We start from the raw sequence: 21,079 nt of genomic DNA, 5'->3' as shown, positions 1-21,079 counted from the left end.
ACTTTTGGGTGCTTTTAACTTTCTCGTATGATATATGTAATAATCCCTTCCCTAAGCGAAAGGCTTGTTAGTTGACTTTTCAAATCGATTGATTTTTTCTAGGAGTAAGTCGTTTGTAGACAGCATCATTGCAAGTGAGTATCGTTACCAAAGTCCTTCTTATCTTTAACTTTAATCTATTTTGAGGAGATCTGGGGCTTGGCATTATCTTTTTATACGATCTTTACGCTTTCCTGGCCGCTCAAAGTCATAGATCCGAATAGCTTTCTTTCCTTAATCTTAACAAACGAGTTTTTGACCCTGCCTATAAAAGATTACTTTATTAAACCATGAGGTTGATTTTGTAAAGTCAAACAACTTTTCCTTTAATTTAAGGCACTAAAAAGATCTTAGCTTTAAAGTTTATCATTTGGAGTAAAGAGGCGATAAAGTTTTTACAAAATAGTTAATTAAATCCTAAGTGTGCCAATAATTTTGTAAGTAATTATTTCTAAAATAATTTTATATTTCATTTAAATGTCAGCATATTAGATAAAGAAAAACATTCTTAATGTTCAACAAGCTAGTAGTGCCAATAATAAGGGCGTCACTGTATATAGTTACCGATGTGCCTGTTCAAAAAGCCAGCTGATCACTGTTAAAGCGGACCAGGGCCGGAAGAGTGGGCTTTTAAGGGCTTAAAAAAAAAACTACAACCATAAACCTAAATTTGTTAAAAAATAGATATATTTATTAAAACGTATTTTGTCTAAGTATTGATAGAATAGTCCAAAGCTTTGGGTAAAAAATATCTGAATTTCTATCTTGCCGACAGCTTAATTGTCAACTCTAGCTGGTATTTTTTAACGCTCCCGTCTACGGCCACACTAACAAACGATTTAGTGGAGTGGTGCATTTTTTTACTCGCGGTCGCGTTTTTGGTCTTTCTAGTTTTTTTTTAATATTTTGAATGGTTGACAAGTCTCCGGGGTATTTCGGTGTTTTTGGTTGCAGAAATGCAAACGGAAACGATAATAAATCAGTGCAAAAGTGCCGCGTGTCAGACACAAAAAAAATAAACCAAAACAAATTCAACGTGTGACTTTGGGCTTTGTATTTGTTAGGAGATGTTGCAACCAAAAACAAACAAAACAAAAACAGCAACAACATCAGGAATTCCCGCAAAAATCTCACCAAACTTTAGTTTAATTGCAAGGCAATAACAATTGTTTGATTGTGTCTGATTTTTTCTGCACAATTACTTCATAACAGAGTGTCGTTCTCTCGCTCGCTCCGGAAAAGCTCCGCTTTTGGCCCTGTCTCTCTTGCTCAGGTAATTAAATGTATTTAAATTTATTAATCTGGCAAAAAGCAATCGCCAAAAGTGCATGTGTGCGTGTGTCCGCAGAAAAATGAACCAAAATTTTAGAACGCAAACATATTATTAAATAACACGGCATTAGTGAAAAAAGGAGGCAGGTGGCCATTATCTTTCTCGCTCTCTCTTAGTGGATCGGCTTAGACTCTCTCTCTCCCTCCGAGCCTAGAAATGCCGTAATCTTAGTTATTCACCCCCCAGAGGACGGTGGAGGGATAACTGTGGGTGGTGGGGAGTGGGGGCCTAATCGATCGGTGGGGGTGATCTCATTGCTTGCTTTTAAGCTGAGCTAATCAGTGCTGCTTATCAGGGGCTCTAGAGTTCAGAGGGGTTAAGGGAAACGCACGCTGCAGAGGCGGGGCAAGCGATAATCCCTAGAGAGCAGTTGGTGTTCAAAACGGTTTCGATCCCTTCGGAGATGCAAAACTTTAGTTCGTTTATTGCTCTTGGCTTAGCAGATATTCAAAGATATCTTATAAGGCAATTATGTTTTGACCTAAGTTTAAATAACCCAGTTATTGACATTGAACTTTTTATTTTGGCTGACAAATTATTAACTTTGTAATAAAAGTTTAACTCTAATCTACTCTGATTGGATGGGTTATTTATAAGTTTATTTCAATACTCATACTTACCCTTTTTGTTTCTGTAACTTTTCCATTGAATTAATTGTAAGTTGATAAATATTTTACCTTTGTTCTTATATCTCAGATTTAGTTCCTGCTTTGCCATATGCTTGCTGTTCTCTCATAATTCTGTCAGTATCTTGGTTAAATTTGCTGCTTCTTCCACTTCAACTACCCTACTCCCCGACACCTCCCTATCCACACCCTCTTCAACCCCAACCACAAGAAACAAAAACAGCCAAAAAAAATGAAAACAAGCAAAACAGCACGTTGTAAATTATTATTGTGGGTCGCACCCAGGCGCCATTAAAAAGCCGAAAGAAAATTTGAGGGGTCTTGGGGAGGTGGGGAGAGTGTGCGGTGAATACAAGTGTATAAAAGTAGCAGCACATATCGTACATAACTTTAATTACAATAACCACGCGGTATTGCGAACGAGAGAGAGAGAAGTGGGGACTTTCACCCCTGACCCCCATCTGTTTTTTTTTTCCTCTCAGCCACGCGCAGATGGCCACCCGATCACCCCTCGTATACTACCCCCAATAAATCTTTCGGCTTCAACCTTTCATATATATTCTATAAATAAATCTCATTAATAAATTCAACGTTTTAGCGCAGGAATGTCCTTCTCCAGCACCAACAACTTAACGCCCGAACAGCCGTGCATAAACATTTTTATACCCTTGCAGAGGGTATTATAATTTTGGTCAGAAGTTTGTAACGCAGTGAAGGAGACGTTTCCGACCCTATAAAGTATATATATTCTTGATCAGGATCAATAGGGGAGTCGATATAGCCATGTCCGTCTGTCCGTCTGTCCGTCCGTCCGTCTGTCCGTCTGTTTCAATACCGTCTGTTTCAATACCGTTTGCGAGCTCAGTTTAAAAGCTAGCGATCTGAAACTTTCACACTCGTCCTAAAACATGTGTACGCAGATCAAGTTTGAAAATCGCCCCGATCGGACGTCTATATCCTATGGCTCCCATAGGAACAATCGGATATATCTTGCACGAATTGATGATATTTCGCGCAGTGTAAAAGCTATTGACATGAATCTTTCCAAATCGTATTTTTTTATGCATACCTTGATCAGGGTAAAAGCGCGTGGCGATCGGACGTCTATATCCTATAGCTCCCATAGGAACAATAGGGTAAAATCGGTCCAAATTTTATGTTTTTCAGAATATTTCGCGCTGTGTAAAAGCTATTGCTATAAATTTTTTCAAATCGTATTTTTTTATGCATTCCTTCATCAAGGTAAAAGCGCGTGCTGATCGGACGTCTATATCCTATAGCTCCCATAGGAACAATCGGATATAACTTTCAAGAATGGAAGATATTTCGCGCAGTGTAAAAGCTATTAACATAAATCTTTCCAAATCTTATTTTTTTATGCATACCTTGATCAGGGTAAAAGCGCTTGGCGATCGGACGTCTATATCCTATAGCTCCCATAGGAACAATAGGGTGAAATCGGTTAAAATTTAATAAGTTTAAGGATGTGCGAAATCAGTATATAAGCAATTGACATGAATCTTTCCAAATCGTATTTTTTTATGCGTACCTTGATTAGGGTAAAAGCACGTGACGATCGGACGTCTATATCCTACAGCTCCCATAGGAACAACAGGGTGAAATCGGTCCAAATTTGTTGGTTTTCTGAATTTTTCGCGTAGTGTGTAAGCTACTGACATACATTTTTCCAAGTCTTATTTATTTACGCATAAATTGATTAGGGTAAAAGCGCTTGCCGATCGGACGTCTATTTCTTATAGCTTCCGTAGGAAAAATAGTTTTGCAGTATAAAATCAATTGACATCAAACGACGCAAATCTAGTTTATTTATGTATACCTTATTCCTTTCGCTACCTTTTCAGTTTTAGCAATTTCGTCAAAGTCTGCAAGGGTATTAAAACTTCGGCTTGCCGAAGTTAGCTTCCGTCCTCGTTTAAACTATTTTTGATAGACTCTCGTGCTCACAGACAGACCCGAAAAAAATCAGTCTATACCCGAAATGGCAACGTCATCATCGCTTTATAAATAAATCAATTGCAAATACATTTTATGTATTTTTTTCGGTAGTTGCATTTGGTAAACAGAATCTCCACGGTATTTTTATTCAAAATCACGTAAAAGGTTAATTTTTCTTTTTTCCATTTCCAATTGTTTTTTTCTCGTTGAGTTGCCTGTCATTCATTATTAAATTGCCCCACAATAAGCAAAACACCAGTCAACCACAGCACCGGCCTGATAAATAGACTCGATTATATAAGGAATTATCATGGAAATGTCTTTCGTGTAGTCTTTATAAATGTTTAGGCCCTATGCAAATTATTCAAAAAACAAGAAAGGAAAGCTAACTTCGGGCGGAGCCGAAGTTGATATACCCTTGCAGAATACTCTATAATTATATTCTCCAAAATTATTCCTATGATGCATTTCCAATCGTTCAGTTATATGGCAGCTATAGGATATAGTCGGCCGATCCTTATGAAATTTGGTAGGTCGGATTGATTGGCCAAATATAAAACCTGTAGAAAATCCTTTCTAACTTTACAAACACCAAAGTTATGGCATTTCCGATCAATCAGATATATGGCAGCTATAGGATATAGTCCGTTCCGACTTATATACTGCGTGCAAAGGAAAGAAGGGTGTGTGCAAAGTTTCAATTCGATAGCTTTAAAACTGAGAGACTAGTTTGCGTAGAAACAGACAGACGGACAGACAGACGGACAGACGGACATGGCTATATCAACTCAGGAGGTGATCCTGATCAAGAATATATATACTTTATAGGGTCGGAGATGCCTCCTTCACTGCGTTGCACACTTTTGACCAAAATTATAATACCCTCTGCAAGGGTATAATGAATACCAAAATGACGGGCTTGTGGTTTCATTAAGATTAGGGTGACACAGTTTTCTACACCGAAAGGAAATGCTCTAATTAGCGGGTTACAAAAGAAATTTACTATCAATATTAGTATGTACATTGACACTAAATAGTGTTCTTCTTTATAAAAGTTAATTTAGTTCCAAAAGCTCTCTGTAAACAAACAGACTGCTAGTTAAAACACTTGTAATTTTCTTCTTTCCACTAAGAACAGAAACAATAGGCTTTTTAGAAACCAATTAATGTACAGCTTCGCGACACTCAATAAATATTTAAGAAAGTTTTGATTTGAAACCTTTTTAAATTTGGCTTTCCGAAAAGTTGCGTTTCGTTACATTTGTCTGGGAACTCATGACCTTGGTAAACAGACAGTTTTGTAGATAAAACACCTGTAAATCCCCACTTCAAAGGCAAACCAACCACGGCAACAATAGAAACCAAACCGACCCACACACAATGGGCACAACGGGTAAAACAGTGGCATGAGTTGGGGCCGCCGAATTCCCACCGGATGTAAATGTTTTATTTGGATTTAAAATTTTCAGCTTGCTATTTTTAATGCACGCTGATTTGTTTGGAAGAAAATAAACAATTCTAAAATTTATTTAGTGAGGATCTAGGGATCACATGGCATTCCATTCAGGCTGCTCTCCAACATTTTATGGCGGAATAAAAATGCAATAATAATGTCTAGTTGCTCTAAGTATTTGGCCCAGACCCTGGCTGATTATCACATGCGATCTTGGGTGACTTCGATTAATCGTGAGTCACGCTACCATCTCCCGTCCGGGACCACCATTTGCATATATTTTGTAGTCCACCGAGTGACCTTGAGGACGCCGAGCCGCAATCAATCAAGCGTACAAAAAGAGGGAGGGGTGGTGGTTCGGGATGGAGTGGGGCAGAGCATCTTGCAACTTTCGCCTTGTGAAGACAATATGGGGAGAGACACAGAAGCGTTTGTCTCACCTTGTCAATCACTTTCGGGCAAAATGAAAATCGAGAAAAGGGTGGAGACGAAATGTGGCAGCGGAGCCCCCGAAATATGTGGGTCAGGCCTTAAATATTTTCCCGCGTATATTATCCCTCACCACTGAAATATGCTTGGCCCATTTCTGATTTCCTATTTCCAATTTATAAATTAGTTTTTTGCATTTGCCACTGTGTAACCTTAGTGAAGGGGTATAAAAACTAAAAAGCAATCTTTAATTATGCACTAAAATGTGAACAATTTTATGTTTCACTTTTTTTTCAACTTCTATTATTTAATACAATTTTATAATTATGATATCCATTAGTAAATTTTAAATATACATAGTTTCATGTTAGGTCTAACATAATGTCATCAAAGGCCTTTTCATCGGGCTAGCAAAGTTATAATTTAAACTAAATATTTTTATACCCTTGCAGAGGGTATTATAATTTTGGTCAAAAGTGTGCAACGCAGTGAAGGAGACGTCTCCGACCCTATAAAGTATATATATTCTTGATCAGGATCACCTCCTGAGTTGATATAGCCATGTCCGTCTGTCCGTCTGTCCGTCTGTCCGTCTGTCTGTCCGTCTGTCCGTCTGTCCGTCTGTCTGTTTCTACGCAAACTAGTCTCTCAGTTTTAAAGCTATCGAATTGAAACTTTGCACACACCCTTCTTTCCTTTGCACGCAGTATATAAGTCGGAACGGCCGGGATCGGCCGACTATATCCTATAGCTACCATATAACTGATTGATCGGAAATGCCATAACTTTCGTGTTTGTAAAGTTAGGAAGTTGAGATTTTCTATGGGTTTTATATTTGGCCAATCAATCCGACTCACCAAATTTCATAAGGATCGGCCGACTATATCCTATAGCTGCCATATAACTGATTGATCGGAAATGCCATAACTTTCGTGTTTGTAAAGTTAGGAAGTTGAGATTTTCTATGGGTTTTATATTTGGCCAATCAATCCGACCTACCAAATTTCATAAGGATCGGCCGACTATATCCTATAGCTGCCATATAACTGATTGATCGGAAATGCCATAACTTTCGTGTTTGTAAAGTTAGGAAGTTGGGATTTTCTATGGGTTTTATATTTGGCCAATCAATCTGACCTACATAATTTCATAAGGATCGGCCGACTATATCCTATAGCTGCCATATAACTGATTGATCGGAAATGTCATAACTTTCGTGTTTGTAAAGTTAGGAAGTTGGGATTTTTTATGAGTATTAAGAATGCATTATATGAATAATTTTGGAGAATATAATTTACAGAGTATTCTGCAAGGGTATATCAACTTCGGCTCCGCCCGAAGTTAGCTTTCCTTTCTTGTTTTTACCTAACTTAGAAAGAATTCTAAACTGGAGCGAAATATCACGTTATATGATATAAAAGCAATTGTTCAGCAGGGGTATTGGAAAGTCAAAAACATATCTAGGCTTCCTGTTGTCGATTGCTTTTGTTCCTCTATTTTTTCGTGGCACATGCGCGCGTTCCGAGTCCGGATAATTTGACTCTGTGCTCACGTACGGCGTGTGGTGGGGCATTAAAAATAAATAAATACATATAAATTCCCGGCTGCATTGGATAGCGGCAAACAAACCCAAAAATCAAACTCAAATCGAGCCAACACACACAATATCGCTCAAATTGGCATTTTTAATTTGATTTTCTGCCCATTTCATATGCTGATTAGGCAATGTGATGTCCACATAGACATCGTCCCCTTGTTTCCACCGATGATTCTGCCAAACTATTCAGCAACTATCATTAATTCTGGTTGTAAAAGGTGTTTGCGTTTCTGTATTTTAAAATTATTCCTCACTCGGATTCCCCCCAAAGAAAGGTTTCAATAAAGTGGGAGAACCGCTTTCTTCTTATCAAAACATGAACATTTCGCCGCGAACGCTTTTCGCAAAACAAAGACAAAACCTGGCAACGCAGATAGAAAGCTTCTCGAAAAGAGAGAAGTTCTCAGAGAAAAACAGAGAAGCGGACACGGAAGTGAGAAACATGGTAAAAGCTCTTGTATAACATTTTCCGTGCAGCAGTCTGTGGGTCAAGAGGGTTTCTGGTGGCGGAACTCATCCGAAGCTGTACGCCCAGAGGCGGAGTTAAAATTTCCTTTGGGTGCCTATGCGTGGCGTAATCCCATCGTAAATAGAATTAAAAACATGTTGATAAAATAATTTTTTTTTAACTTTTCTTAAAATGTTTAGGCTGTGACCTACTTTCAAAAGAAAATACAAATTTATAACACAAATTCAACAATGTTTATAAAAAAAAGAACCTTTTATTTTCCTGTATTTTTCTATTCTCTTAAGTATTTCCCTAGGGCTTTAACAGCACTGCAAGAGTTTTTATAATTAATCAACATTTCCTTACCTTGCTTTGATCCAAAGGTCAGAGGTAATGTAAAATGTTTTCCTTTTGCCCGATTTTTACTCCCTCACTCACCCTTAGCCTACGCCTCTGCTTTCTGTTTGGTATGACAGTTTCTCTTGGCATTTTTCGTTTATTTACAATTTGACATTTTGAAAGCACACGAAAAACATTCTGTAGAACAGTAGCTCACCTTCCCTAAGAGAGAAAGAGGAGCTCCGGCTCTCTCGACGTTGTCTCTATTTTTGTATTTGAGCAGCATTGAGGTTTCCACTTAGATTTTCCCAACAGACATTCATCGTACGCCGAAGCGTTCGGTCGTGCCAACGCAAGATTTCGCCCCGATAACCATCCCTGAGATTTTTCATTGGAGGAACCCCTCTCCGGGTCCCCAGAATCCGCATCCGTATCTGCAGCAGCCGTGTGCGTGTGTGTGTGTTGTTCGTATTTGTGCTATGTGACTAAGCCAACCAGTTAAAAACTATAGCTAAAACTAGAACTGAAGAAGGCATTCAATGCAATATCCCCCAACTACTTTGTGGGCCGGAGAGTCCATCTTGCCTTGTAGACGGGTGCAAAATCTGTAATTGAAATTTCGCCGCTTACGAAATTCAAATTGCCCTCAACGAAGTTTTCATCTGAAAGTCAAAAACTTTGGCACAGGTAACTCACAAAAAAAAACCTTTTCAATCTGTGGATTTATCAGGAAATGTCTTGGGCGGGGGAATTGGAGTCCCAATTTCGGCACCACACACACCCAAACAAATCAAAATACAATTCCATTCAATTTATTTGTTCAACATCGTTTTTTTCACGGCTGCCTAATTGAAAATTTTGCCCGAAAAATGTTGTTGCCCTCTCTTTTCTTGCCCCTCGCTCTTGTTTATAAGCAAAATTCGGCGATTGCTATTTGAGTTTCACCAAACTGTTTGCTGTGCCTCGTTCCATTCTCGTTCCTTTTCAAGTTTAAATATTTCGCTTTTGATTTAGAAAACTTGAAAGATCTCTGTCGATAGCTGAGCTAGTGATCTGTGGCGGGACGTGGGGTGATTTGTCAATGATTTTGCGTCGCTGACGCCGGTTGTACTTGAACTGGTAACGATCGCGTGGGGTGGCGCGTTGCTCAAAAATCTGATTTAGTTGCTGCCAGTGGAAATCGGAGACTTGGCCGGATAACGCTTCAACAAGTCGAGCGCATAACGCGCGAAGCGAGCTTAATGTTGTAGAACTTTCCGCGACAATTGGCACGACATCCCTGATATTGCAAAGAAGATTTGTTTTCTTTTAAGACAATTAAGCTAATTTTACATTAATTTTCGGAAAACCGGTGACAAGGTGTTGATGAAAGAACGCTGTCTGTGATAAGCAAATAACTCCTTGGTCTTAGTTTAAGTAAGTAAGCAACTTTTAAACCAGGATTTTTTATACTCTTGCAGCTCTTAAACATAAATATTCCATAAAACGACTATAATTCGATTGTTATGCGTATATGCTTAAAAACAATTAAGCAATGTCGATTTTCCGGTAAATATTGACCAAAATAATAATAGGTATTGCCAGGCTGAGTAACATTTAGTTAGTTGGCATGACTCACAGATATATTCTGCATATTTAAAATAATTTTTTTGTAATTAAGAAACTTGATTGTAAAATAGAAATTTAATATCAATTTGGAAACAGACAATATTAGAGGAAATTAAAAAAGGATTAAAAAAGGATTCTTTCGAGAACCCCGCTTCAATTGCTATTATTGAAGTTTAAAATCAGGTTTGCGCCAATCTGAAGATAAATTCGGAGCGGAAAAACTACAAAAAGCTAATGAGCTGGGCATCAGATATCACATCAGCTGCCAATTAGCGAAACGCTTTAAGCTGCCAATTTATGGAGTATCCGCTTTCCTCTTTCGTTTTGCAGCATCCACTGTTGCCTGTCGCATTTGCCACCCTAGGCATTTCTCAAGTTGGGGCATCAGCTGCACCACTGATATGCAATTATACCACTTAATGGCTGCACCACGCCCTGTCATCTTCGTCTGCTTCCGCCTCCTACTTCAGTGGCATTCAAAGACCGCTAGTTTCAATCATTCAAACACAATTAAGGCATTAAAGGACCCGAGCGTCAGATAGAACAATTAGCGTGCGTGGGTGTGTGCTTGGCTCATTATGCTGACATGGCCATCCTGCTCCACTTCCACTTGTTTTTCATCTCTGTCCGCCATCCTCTACCCGCCTCACACCGTTTACCACTTGAGGCTGCTCATTAATTATTTAGCAGTTGCCAACGCAAAACTGCAAAACTGAATAAAAGTCGCGCATACGCAGCTTAGACCACTATAAAAACTAAACAACTATCTTGGAAAATGTGCTTGAGTGCGGAAAAAGATGTGTCTTGATTGATATGCGAACGAAGTCTTATCTCTATTTGTTCAATCCAATGGTTACATGTTACTCATACGCACCGTGATCCCATTGGATGAGTTAAGTTTCATTGGGCTAAAAACATATAATAATGGTTTCTAAATGTACAACTTGTCAGTTTTGTATCTTATTAAATTTAATTTAAATAGTTCTTAGAAAGTACTGAACTTTAGTGTACCGGGCAGCATCTGCTTTTTAACATAATTTCCTTGCGACTTTCTCGCAGTGTGGTTCCCATTTGGTTGATTTGGTTATACACCAACGCACAACGATCATCTATCATTATAATGAAGCGTCAAATCTAATATGTCGGACTTTCCGACCGGCATCGGAGGGGGGGATTGGGGCATGATGTTTATAGGGGAAGTTCTTATTCCTGCTCTCATTGCTGCTGCTGATATTGTTGTTACCGCCTCATGATAACGTTGACAAACTAGATAAAAGCGTGATAAAAATGAAAAAGGGAACCAAAAAAAATGTCCACAGAGACAAAAACAAAAATGCTAAAAATAAAAAAAAACACAAAAAAGAGACTTTAATATGAATTTGGTTGAGAGATATAAGCCATAATTAAAGGGAGCTAAAGAGAATGTAAATTTGGAGGCCCACTGGAAAGGAAGAGATTCTATGAATATGAATGAGATTACCTGCAGATTCTTTGTTGACGTTGCTCTCGTTAATGAGCAATAAACGTAACCAAATCGCCACTCACTCCGGTTATGCTAGCGGAAATATCGCTATATGCTGATTAATTGGACTGTATCGGAGCTCTAAAGGGTTTTAAGTTGTATACAAATTTTTCCCGATAAAAAGAGCTTGTTTTTTATATTAATGTTGTTAACTTACTTGTTATACTCTTGCAGAGGTTCTTTTGATTTCAATAAAAAGATTGCCAAAGCAGTCATTTCCGACCATATAAAGTTGATCAAGCCATGTCACCTGTTTGTCTTTTCGTGCGCTCGTTTCCATGAAAACTAGCTATCTAAATAAAAGTTTCCCAAAAGTCTAATATAAGTCAAAACGGGCTGAAATCGCGCGAATATCGGAAAAATAAATTATAAAAAGTTATTCCTTCGTTGTTTATTAACATATACGGAATTATACGCATATACGCATAGAACAACTATAACTAAAATGTATCGGAAAATCGACATAGCTTCAGTGCTCATAAGCATATACGTATACAAACGAAATAAAATATAGAATATTTAATTTTTGTAATAGCTGCAAGGGTATAAAACTTCGTCTTGCCTTGCCGAAGCTTGGTTTCTTTCTTGTTTTAATATTATTTATTTAATATATTTGGAATGATAATGTGTTGTTGCTGAGTTGGTTTGCGGTGACTCTTAAATGTGGGTTTAATTAATAATTATCATTTTCTGTCGCAAATTCATTTTGTTTGTTGTGGTTTTATGTAAAATCTCACCCTATCGCGATTATGCATGACCACAGTCATCATAGAAAACTGTCAAAATTTTACAGATAAAGTCAAGCTTTCCACAATCAAAACGAGTGGGCTGATGTTACAAATATAGTAAGTGCCTGCATAATCGAAGAGCCCAGCAAACAAATTAACAGCCGAATGCACATAACTTACCCAATTAATGCCGCACATTTGTTTATTTGTTTATTTTGCTTATCCTACGTGCAGTTAGTCGAGCAATTAGCTGTAATCGAAATCTGTGGCAGTGGCAGACGATTTATGGAGGTTCTAGTGGTGCAGGTGGTGCTGATGGCATGGTAATGAGTGGAAAAAACCAGACTGAATTGCTGGAGTACGCAAAACGTATATTGAAAGTTATTAATCATGATAATGCTAGAAAATGATTGAGACTTAATGGTTACTAAAGTTGAACAAGACAATAAAATGTCCTGATATCCAACTGGAAAAAAGTAACAAACTCTATTTTGTGTGTATGAACTTGAAATAATGATTTTTTTATGACTGAGGTTTCGTTGTCTTAAGGGGTTATCCGGGTCTTGACACTTCAAAAAATTAATTTTTTTCAAACTTTTTTATATAATAGTACAAAGTTTCAGGAATGTTGTCTGAAAATTTCAAGTCGATCGAAGCAAAACTGTAGGAATGGGAGAAATTTAAAGCCCAGCGCGTCGAACGTCACAACGGGCCATTCGGGCTCTGGCGTCGGGCAGATGCGGCACTTTAAACGCGTTTTTCTCAAAACCACTTTTTTTAAGTCGGTAGTCACGATTTCTCAAAAACTATTGCACCGATCAACTTCTGCTTTTGCACACTTCTTTTAGACATAATTCTCTTGTCCTTAACGGAGGGATTTTTTTAATTTTCAATTACAACTCATTTTATAAGCCAAAATATGGCCAAAATTTACGTAAAAAATGACACTTTTTATGAAAAGCGCTACAAAAAATTCAATTTTTAATTTTTTTAAAAAATGGCTCGTAGAGGACAAGCGAGACACATACACTATCAGAATAATTTTGGTTTTTTGATTTCAGATAAAAATTGACGAAGATATTTTGCCTACCGCAAGGACACAATTTTTTATAAGGTCAAGTTCAAGCCTGCCTCAACGGCTCAATTTTAAAAATATTTGGTTCAAATTTTTACACAATGTTGTTCAAACCATAAACATTAATGTACAATAAATGAAATTTGTGAAATTGTCATAAGATCTTTAAAAAAAATTCACGAAAATAGTCTTTTTTTCGTGCTCCAAGACCCGGATAACCCCTTAAAGCTTTACTCGACAAAAAAACAAATCCCGCTTCCTTTTGTTTTCAAAGCTCTAAAAGTATGCTTTGGTGTTCGTCCAAACCGCAGGTTCATTTTACCCTTCATCGGAGGCCAATCAAACATTGAACTCATCGCCAGCATTATAAATAGAAATTTTAGACAAACAACTGCCACGAGCCAGCGGATAGGGGCTCCGAAATGTGGGGTGAGAAAGGATGATTACCTAGCGTGCCATTAAAAACAATTGTTTTGTCAATATTTTCACAATTTGACTATCGGGGGGCATATACAATCGGCGAGGTAGGGGTTACTAAACTTCAATGCAAAAAATTAAATGAATGACGAAATTTTCGTATTATAAATGGGTTTCACTCGAATAAGCTTTCCTCATTTTTCTCACCACCGCCAAAAATAACTAAAAACGAAGTGTGTATATTTTTGGGGGTTACAAGGGTCCAGAAGAAGGCTCCACACAAGAACCACAGAAAAACACTAGGAACTTGAATTTTCCGCCGGGAGCAGTTGTTTTGGGGTGTCATTGAACTTAATTTTGTTTTTCACTTGTTTTACCACACCTCACCTTCGCAACCCCTTTAATAGGCTTTGTCCAACGCCATTTCTTTTATTTTGTTTGTGCGCTACCGAAAGAACGACTGTTTTAAGGGCCAAGGACAAAGTTGATGACTGGCACCCACCGTCAAATTTTCCAATCATCTCCTCTCCGAATAATAAACTTTTAATAGAAACCAGGAAAACAGAAAGAAGAACCTGGAAGGAAATAAAAGAAAACTCTGGCAATATTTTTAACATTGAAGCCCAAAAAATTGGGAAGAGAATCGAACAAACCTTTCTCGTTATTTATAAACTATTTTTATAGCCTTGCGAGGGTATTATTGTATAATAAATTTATATATAGATTTCCTAAAAGGAAAAATGGTTTATAAAATAAAACCATGCAAATACAATTTTCGTTTTATAGAATAATAAATTGATTTGTAAAATCGCAAGGGTATATAAACTTCGACTTCCTTACTTTCTGGTATTCTTTGAAGAAAAAAAATATGTTGTAACCAAGAGAAGTACAAATTAAACTAAAATATTAAAAATCACAAAGGAAAAGGGAAAATTGGAAAGCTCAAAGAATAAGTAGCAAAAGGTAAATCATCTTACAGCGACCTTAGGGCCGACCTCAGTTAATATTTGATGTTCAGCTTTGTGTTGTTTTTTGTTCGGGCTGTAAACTTTATGTCTGAGTTTGAAGCAGTTCTTTGAAATTGACTTTTATAATTTACCATGCCCATGACAGAATCCCATTTATGTTTCGAATCTAGATACATTAAGTTTGACTCAAAGTTAAAGATTGAACTATCGATTAAATTGTTCGCAATGTAAGGCATATTTAAAGATCATTTCTTTTTCTTAAATCGCTGGCTGTAACGTTAGCTTTTTAATTTTTAATGGCTGCCAAATGCGGACAGAAACCATTTTGGCATACAAGCAAATATAATTTACCCTGCCTAAAAGCACTAACAATCAAACACTCGACAACAGGAGCAGAAACAATGGAAACAACAGCAACGACAAGCTAAAGCAATTAGTTTAATGTGATTCCCTTCTGGCCTTCGCATCGTCTTGGCCAAAAGAGATGAAGCCTGGCAAAGTTTTATGTACCACAAATAAAATTATAGTCGGTACACACAACACACATACTTCGAGCGCCACAGGCAGTCGCTGCAATTTCCGCGCTGGAAAATGATAGAGAGTGAAAATCTGTCGCTCCTAAAAGCATGCTACAAAAATGTCTGCCACCTCCCTTAGCGTTTTCTTATCTTTCGACTCTCACCTGCTTCAGTTTTAAACATTTTAACTTTCCCTTGGACCCGCTCAGCCTTTTCTTCGCTTCTCCCCCGCATTTCCCTTGGTTTTCCCGGCGACGCTGTCATGCACATTAACCAAATAGCTGGTGCCTTGATTTGATTATCATGTTGGTGTCTGTGTGTGGAGCGTGTTGCTGGAGAAGACTGCCGTTTGACAAGCAACTTCCGCACACTTCCCGGAAATGGTGGCAAAGAAGGAGCTAGAGAGAAAGCCGTGTCACCCGTGGCATCCCAATTCATTCGGAAAGTTGTCCTAGAATTAAATGGACACTTAAGTGCAGGTACTTAAAAGCCAGTCCTTAGTGTACAAAAGAATACACAGAGAGGCATTGGAAAAGAAAAAAGCTTCGAACACCTATTAACTTTGTGCTCTTTAATGAATTTCAAAAAATTATCGGTAATTGAATAATATAATATAATATTTTTGGATCTTGTATTTATTATCACCATATTTCACTTGAGAGAATGAGAAAGTTTATTAGTACATTACGACTAGACCCATTAAGAATTGTAAGTAAATGTTATATTGCACATCAGCAAACTACTTTTCGAGCGGAAAATATTTCTATTTGATCCATAAATTCGACTAAGGTTCAACTGGCAGTCGGCAATAAACCAGCCAATAACAAGTACTCCATGGTTTGCCGCATATATCAACATTTAACCCTTGAATGTGAGCTGGCAAAGGAAAACATATTTTGACTGGCACTTTGATTTATGCCGCTTCCTGTCGAGATAGGTAGAGTAAACTGGGGACAGCGAGTCAGGAAAACCTGAGAGAAGGGGAGTCTGGAGCAAAGCGTTTTGTTATGTTTCTGTCGCATGCATGATTCATGGCATCGCTTTATTTCTCTTTATTAGAGAAAGCGAGGGGGAAAGTCACTTGAAATCCATGTTGGCGCTTTGATTTCCATTGTGTATCCGCAGTCACAACCCCCCACTTTTCCATCCTCTCTGAGGTACATCTGCAAATTGACTGCAATAAATTTTTGTCCGTTTTTCATAAAACACTTAAAACGATTTGCAAAGTTAAAATAGGCAGAGCAAAAAAATGCTATCATGCGGGCAGATAATGGAAATGGTAAAAATCGAGCAGGCACATCCCGCATTTTTCATTCCACTTACGATAACAATTTTCGATATCGACACGAAGTCCATTTGCCCTACCAAAAACACTAGAAAGCGGAACACCAAAGTAAATAAAAATGCTTAATTACTTCCCCTTTTGGCAGCCTGCAAATTTATGACCTACAAACTCGTTTGAAAACAGAAAATAGCTAGGAAAAGGCAGAGTTAATTCACAAATTCAATTATATTTGCGAAAACAACAAATACAAACAAATGACTTCCTTCAGAATACATGTGTGAGTACAGTAATGATCAAGGCACTGTAAACATAAATGAATATATTTATAAATCAATTTATACAAATGCTTTTACTAATGTAAATACCTTTTCTTCAATAGGAGATACAAAAATAAATTTATTTCCAATCCAATACTATCCAATTTATTTATAATTGTGCAAGTCTAACTGCCTTTTAAACATTTATTTAAGTATTAACATTGGTTTATCCGTGGGAGTCATTCCCAAACTTGGTTAAAAAACAAAACATTTTGTTGTATCCTAATTAGGTATAAGTAATTGTTTTTTAAGTTTTCACATTAAGTTTAAAATTTTTTGTTAATTTTTCTTTATCAGTGTACATACATGGGTGTTGTTTTGGGTTGCTGAATGTGTGTTGCCTTTGGCTAAAAGTTTTGGTTACATTTTCATTGGGTGCTTCTGTTTTATTTCAGTTACTGTTTCTGTTTCTGATTCTGTTTTGGTTTGAGTTTCGGTTTTGCCTGGCGGATTTGACTGAAATTGGTTATGACAAGGTCAAAAGAAATTACGAAAGTATTAAACCTGTAGTCACGTGTGAGACTTTTCCTTTTTCTATTCCACTTCTGGATAAGCTGTCATCTCAGTCTTCCTAAGTGGATTGTGCCAAAATTAGGAAACCACTAATTTTACTTAAGTTGCGAAAACAGCACTGGATGTCTATTTAAAGCCACTCGATAATGCTCAGGTTAAGAGTTCTCTGTCTGCTAATTAGAATTGAAAATGTTTGTGCGCCAAATTAGCGAACCGAAAAACGGGTTTCCTGCATAAATGAAGTGCACCCGAATACAAAAAACAGAACCCAAACAAAAGACAAAGGGGAAGGAAACTACAAGGGAATATCGCAACACAATGGCCGACGACAGCAGCCCGAAAATAGGCAAACAAAGCAGGCAAGCTCTGAATGGGATGCCCCCCAATGAATGGAGTTCCATTGGTGAATGAAAACCCCATTATAGGGTACAGAACACGGACCTTGGCTCCTGACCTTTCTGAGTTCCCGTAATAGGGTTGACCTGCATCAGCAGATAAACAAAGGCGCCAGACTAATCATGCAGCCTTTTCGTCTTTTTGGAAAATTTCTATCTGTTCGACGAGACTCTTTTGGAAGTAGAGATGCACAGGGCTATCATTATATACAGATATTAAAATGATTTACGACATTGGCTACTCGAAATTGGTGACCTTTTTGAGGGGTCTGCTTTAATTTAAACTGAATAAATACCAAGTTCAATGCATAAACCAAAACAAAAACAGAAATGTTATAGATAATCAATATTCGTTAAGAGACTAAAGTAATTTTAAAGTGACTGACTTGTTGAACCGATTATTTTGCTGACCAACTTTTTCCCAAGTTCAATGCATAAACCAAAACAAAAACAGAAATGTTATAGATAATCAATATTCGTTAAGAGACTAAAGTAATTTTAAAGTGACTGACTTGTTGAACCGATTATTTTGCTGACCAACTTTTTCCCATTTCCTTGTGCAATTTCAGTAAAACTTAAGCAGCACGCGCCCGAAATTTGAATCAAGGCGCAGAATGCAGCCAAAAAGGGTCGTAGGCGAGGCAAAAACAACGGCGCTCTAATTGTGGCCCGGGCCACGTCCATGATTCGGACGAGAACCAGGACCATGGAGTTATTTGTATGCATCCAGGTGAATTCTGCGACAGAAACAGCAGCAAGTACAGCTACGGAAATGGCGAGCAGCGGCTAAGCGGAAACTGGAAGCTGCAGCGATTCCAAAAAGCAACCAGAAAATCTAGAGTGTTTAACAGAGTTCGTCGAGTAAAAAATTCGAATCCAAAAACCAGTCAGTATGATGAGCGCCGGAGGAACGTACATCTCCACAGCCAGTGTGGAGGTCCCACAAGCTTTACAAGATGGGGAAAAGTTCATTCGATGGGACGATGTGAGTATCAAGCATTAAAAGATAAAACATTTAAGCTTTATCAAGTATTTGAAATGAATATTTCTTCAAGATTATTTGTAGTGGAATCTATGATTGATGTTATTAATAATGTTCTGAACAATTTACTTGATTCATTAGGTGTAAAATATTGCTTTATTCGTCTTCCTAGAAAATATGATAACATAGATATGGTCATCAATTCCATTCCATTTTTGATCTAGCTTCTTAACTATTTGCTGTTTATTTGTCATAATGTAACATACAGATATCAGATTTCAAAATAGCATACTTCTAAATGATTGTTGTTTAATGCTCTAAAAATCTGTGTTCTCAACTTGGTTTGTATTTTGGGGTCGACTTTTCGTCATTTTTATAGTGTTACCCCTTTCCAAATTTTTAAAAAATGGCTTTGCAGAAAAGTAACCTAAAACCTGCACTTCGAAGCCCATAACTTTTCTTACAAACATTCGATTTCAAAGTGGCATACTTCTAAATGATTGTGGTTTAATGCTAAAGAAATTTAATAAAATTTTCCAAACAGCTGCAGGACTTTTCTGGACTTGGATTGACTTGGTTTTTGTATACCCACGGAGTAGGAACATGAGTTATGACAGAAAGGGCTTCCCTATATTCTTTGAAAAAGAAGCATTACTTAAAGTATCGTTGCCTAATTAAACACAGATTGGATTGATTGATTACAGAATGTTCGTTTATTATGTGATATAGTTTCGGTTATCGGCTTCTGGCCCTAACAGTTCTCGTTGATCCAATCCTTAAATTCAGACACCGCTGTAAAGACAGAGGGATATGTGGTGGTTGCACATGGTGTGTATCCCCAGGAGACGATGCCCACCTGCTGGACGACGCCACTTTCGGACTTGGTCACCAGCGGACCGCCACTGTCTCCGTTGCAGGCTCCGTCGGGTTTTCCGGCGGTGTAGCTGCACACATTGGACTGAGCCACCGGACTGTTGGAGGGCAATGCAGCTTTGCACTCACTGTAACCAATGACGTTGGTGTCCAGCTTCTGCAGATTTTCTGGCAGGGATCCCGAGTTGTCCCGACCCCAGCCATACAGAAAGCCTTCGCCGGTGCCCTCGAATGTCTTGGATGGAAGGTTCACTGCAGACACCGGATTGCTGCCATCGCGGGAGACGGCGTTCAGGTTGAAGGGATTGTCCTTCAGCAGGATCAGACCGATGTCGTTGGGTCCCACACCACCGCTGTATTTCTCATGGACCACGTACTGCGCATTGGTGAATTTCCTGACCTGGACATCCTCCTTGTTTTTGTAGCTGTGAGCGCCGGCTACAACCTGACCATCTTTGCTGGTCAAACAATGAGCTGCGGTCAAAACGACATCCTTGCGCAGAATGCTTCCTCCACAGAAGTGCGAGCCGGACGTGGACTGCAGGGATACGATAAAGGGAGCTTCCCCCTTCTCCGCCTCATAGCCGTTTATAATGCGACCCTCGGGGAATCCCGGCTGGGGGATAAAATTAGCAGAGGCCGTAGCCAGAGCCAGTGCAAATAGGACCACGAATTGTTTCATTTTGAGTTCCCTGTTGAGTTTGTTGTTCTGCCAATTCGGTCAGCGCCTTTTATAGGTGAGTCCAATCTCCAGTTTGAACCCCAAGCTCAGTAAGATCGGTTATCGTTATCTTTTGAGGGATTTATGATTCTGACCGGCATATTCTTGGCCCCGTCATGATTTCGCTTTGTCCTGTAGTGGCGCCTTTGACTGATTAGCGTGCTAATCTGCAGCGCCTGATTGCACTTGAAGCACAGAAACGCCCTCTCTGCAGTCAACTTGTCTAGTTCTTGGCCTGAATCTGGAAGCCACTATACTATATATTGCCACTTTGTTTAAGAGTCTTTTGGGGTTATCTTGAGTTCGTACTCCGCTGGTCATAAAACATTAGTAAATCTTGCATAGATAGTTAATGTGACTTTCGCAAACTATTCGTGATGATTAGATAAGTGAGGTGTGAATAAACCAGAACTCCAATAAGCTTTCTGTCCCTGATTGTATTTACTTATTTTCGAAACTGTATAGAACAAAAATTAATGTATGTCTTATTACAAACAAGAAAGGAAAGCTAACTTTGGACGGAGCCGAAGTTGATATACCCTTGCAAAATATTCTGTAAATTATATTGTTCAAAATTATTCATATGATGTATTCTTAATACTCATAAAAAGTCCCAACTTCCTAACTTTAAAAACACCAAAGTTATGGCATTTCCAATCGTTCAGTTATATGGCAGCTATAGGATATAGTCGGCCGATCCTTATGAAATTTGTTAGGTCGGATTGATTGGCCAAAACTAAAACCCATAGAAAATCCCAACTTCCTAACTTTACAAACACCAAAGTTATGGCATTTCCGATCGTTCAGTTATATGGCAGCTATATAATATAGTCGCCCGATCCGGCTCGTTCCGACTTATATACTACCTGCAATAGAAAGACAACTTTTGGGAAACTTTCAAGCAGATAGCTTTAAAAATGAGGGACTAGTTTGCGTA

General features: G+C 38.2%; 2 protein-coding genes across 8 annotated transcripts in view; one reads left to right on the top strand and one right to left on the bottom strand.

The window, feature by feature from the left end:
* Positions 1-877: 877 nt before the first annotated feature.
* Positions 878-21,079, top strand: part of LOC108049084 (1-phosphatidylinositol 4,5-bisphosphate phosphodiesterase classes I and II) — a 51,191-nt gene continuing 30,989 nt past the window's right edge. For 6 of the 7 annotated variants that reach the window (XR_001769521.2, XR_001769520.2, XM_017130139.2 and 3 more), the window contains exons 1-2: positions 878-1,312; positions 18,136-18,551. Coding sequence is in view for 5 of the 7 variants with exons in the window: in XM_017130139.2 (XP_016985628.1) it covers positions 18,459-18,551 (93 nt within the window). In the remaining 2 variants the exon portion in view is untranslated. Of the gene's footprint in view, positions 1,313-8,550; positions 8,908-18,135; positions 18,552-21,079 lie in introns of those variants that run through there. The other variant, XM_017130136.2, reaches the window with a different exon arrangement.
* LOC108049090 (lectizyme) lies at positions 19,285-20,589 on the bottom strand. The gene has a single exon (XM_017130147.2). It carries the CDS (start codon positions 20,101-20,103, stop codon positions 19,300-19,302), a length of 804 nt encoding a protein of 267 aa, XP_016985636.1. The 5' UTR covers positions 20,104-20,589; the 3' UTR covers positions 19,285-19,299.

This window comes from Drosophila rhopaloa, unplaced genomic scaffold, assembly GCF_018152115.1.
Source record: "Drosophila rhopaloa isolate 14029-0021.01 unplaced genomic scaffold, ASM1815211v1 contig_2, whole genome shotgun sequence".
Taxonomy (NCBI): Eukaryota; Metazoa; Arthropoda; class Insecta; order Diptera; family Drosophilidae; genus Drosophila; species Drosophila rhopaloa.
This window is presented reverse-complemented; position numbering and strand designations above follow the sequence as displayed.

Bases quoted from the DNA above. Each gene is read 5' to 3' on its own strand.
- LOC108049090 (XM_017130147.2), bottom strand. From the start codon at position 20,103: ATGAAACAATTCGTGGTCCTATTTGCACTGGCTCTGGCTACGGCCTCT.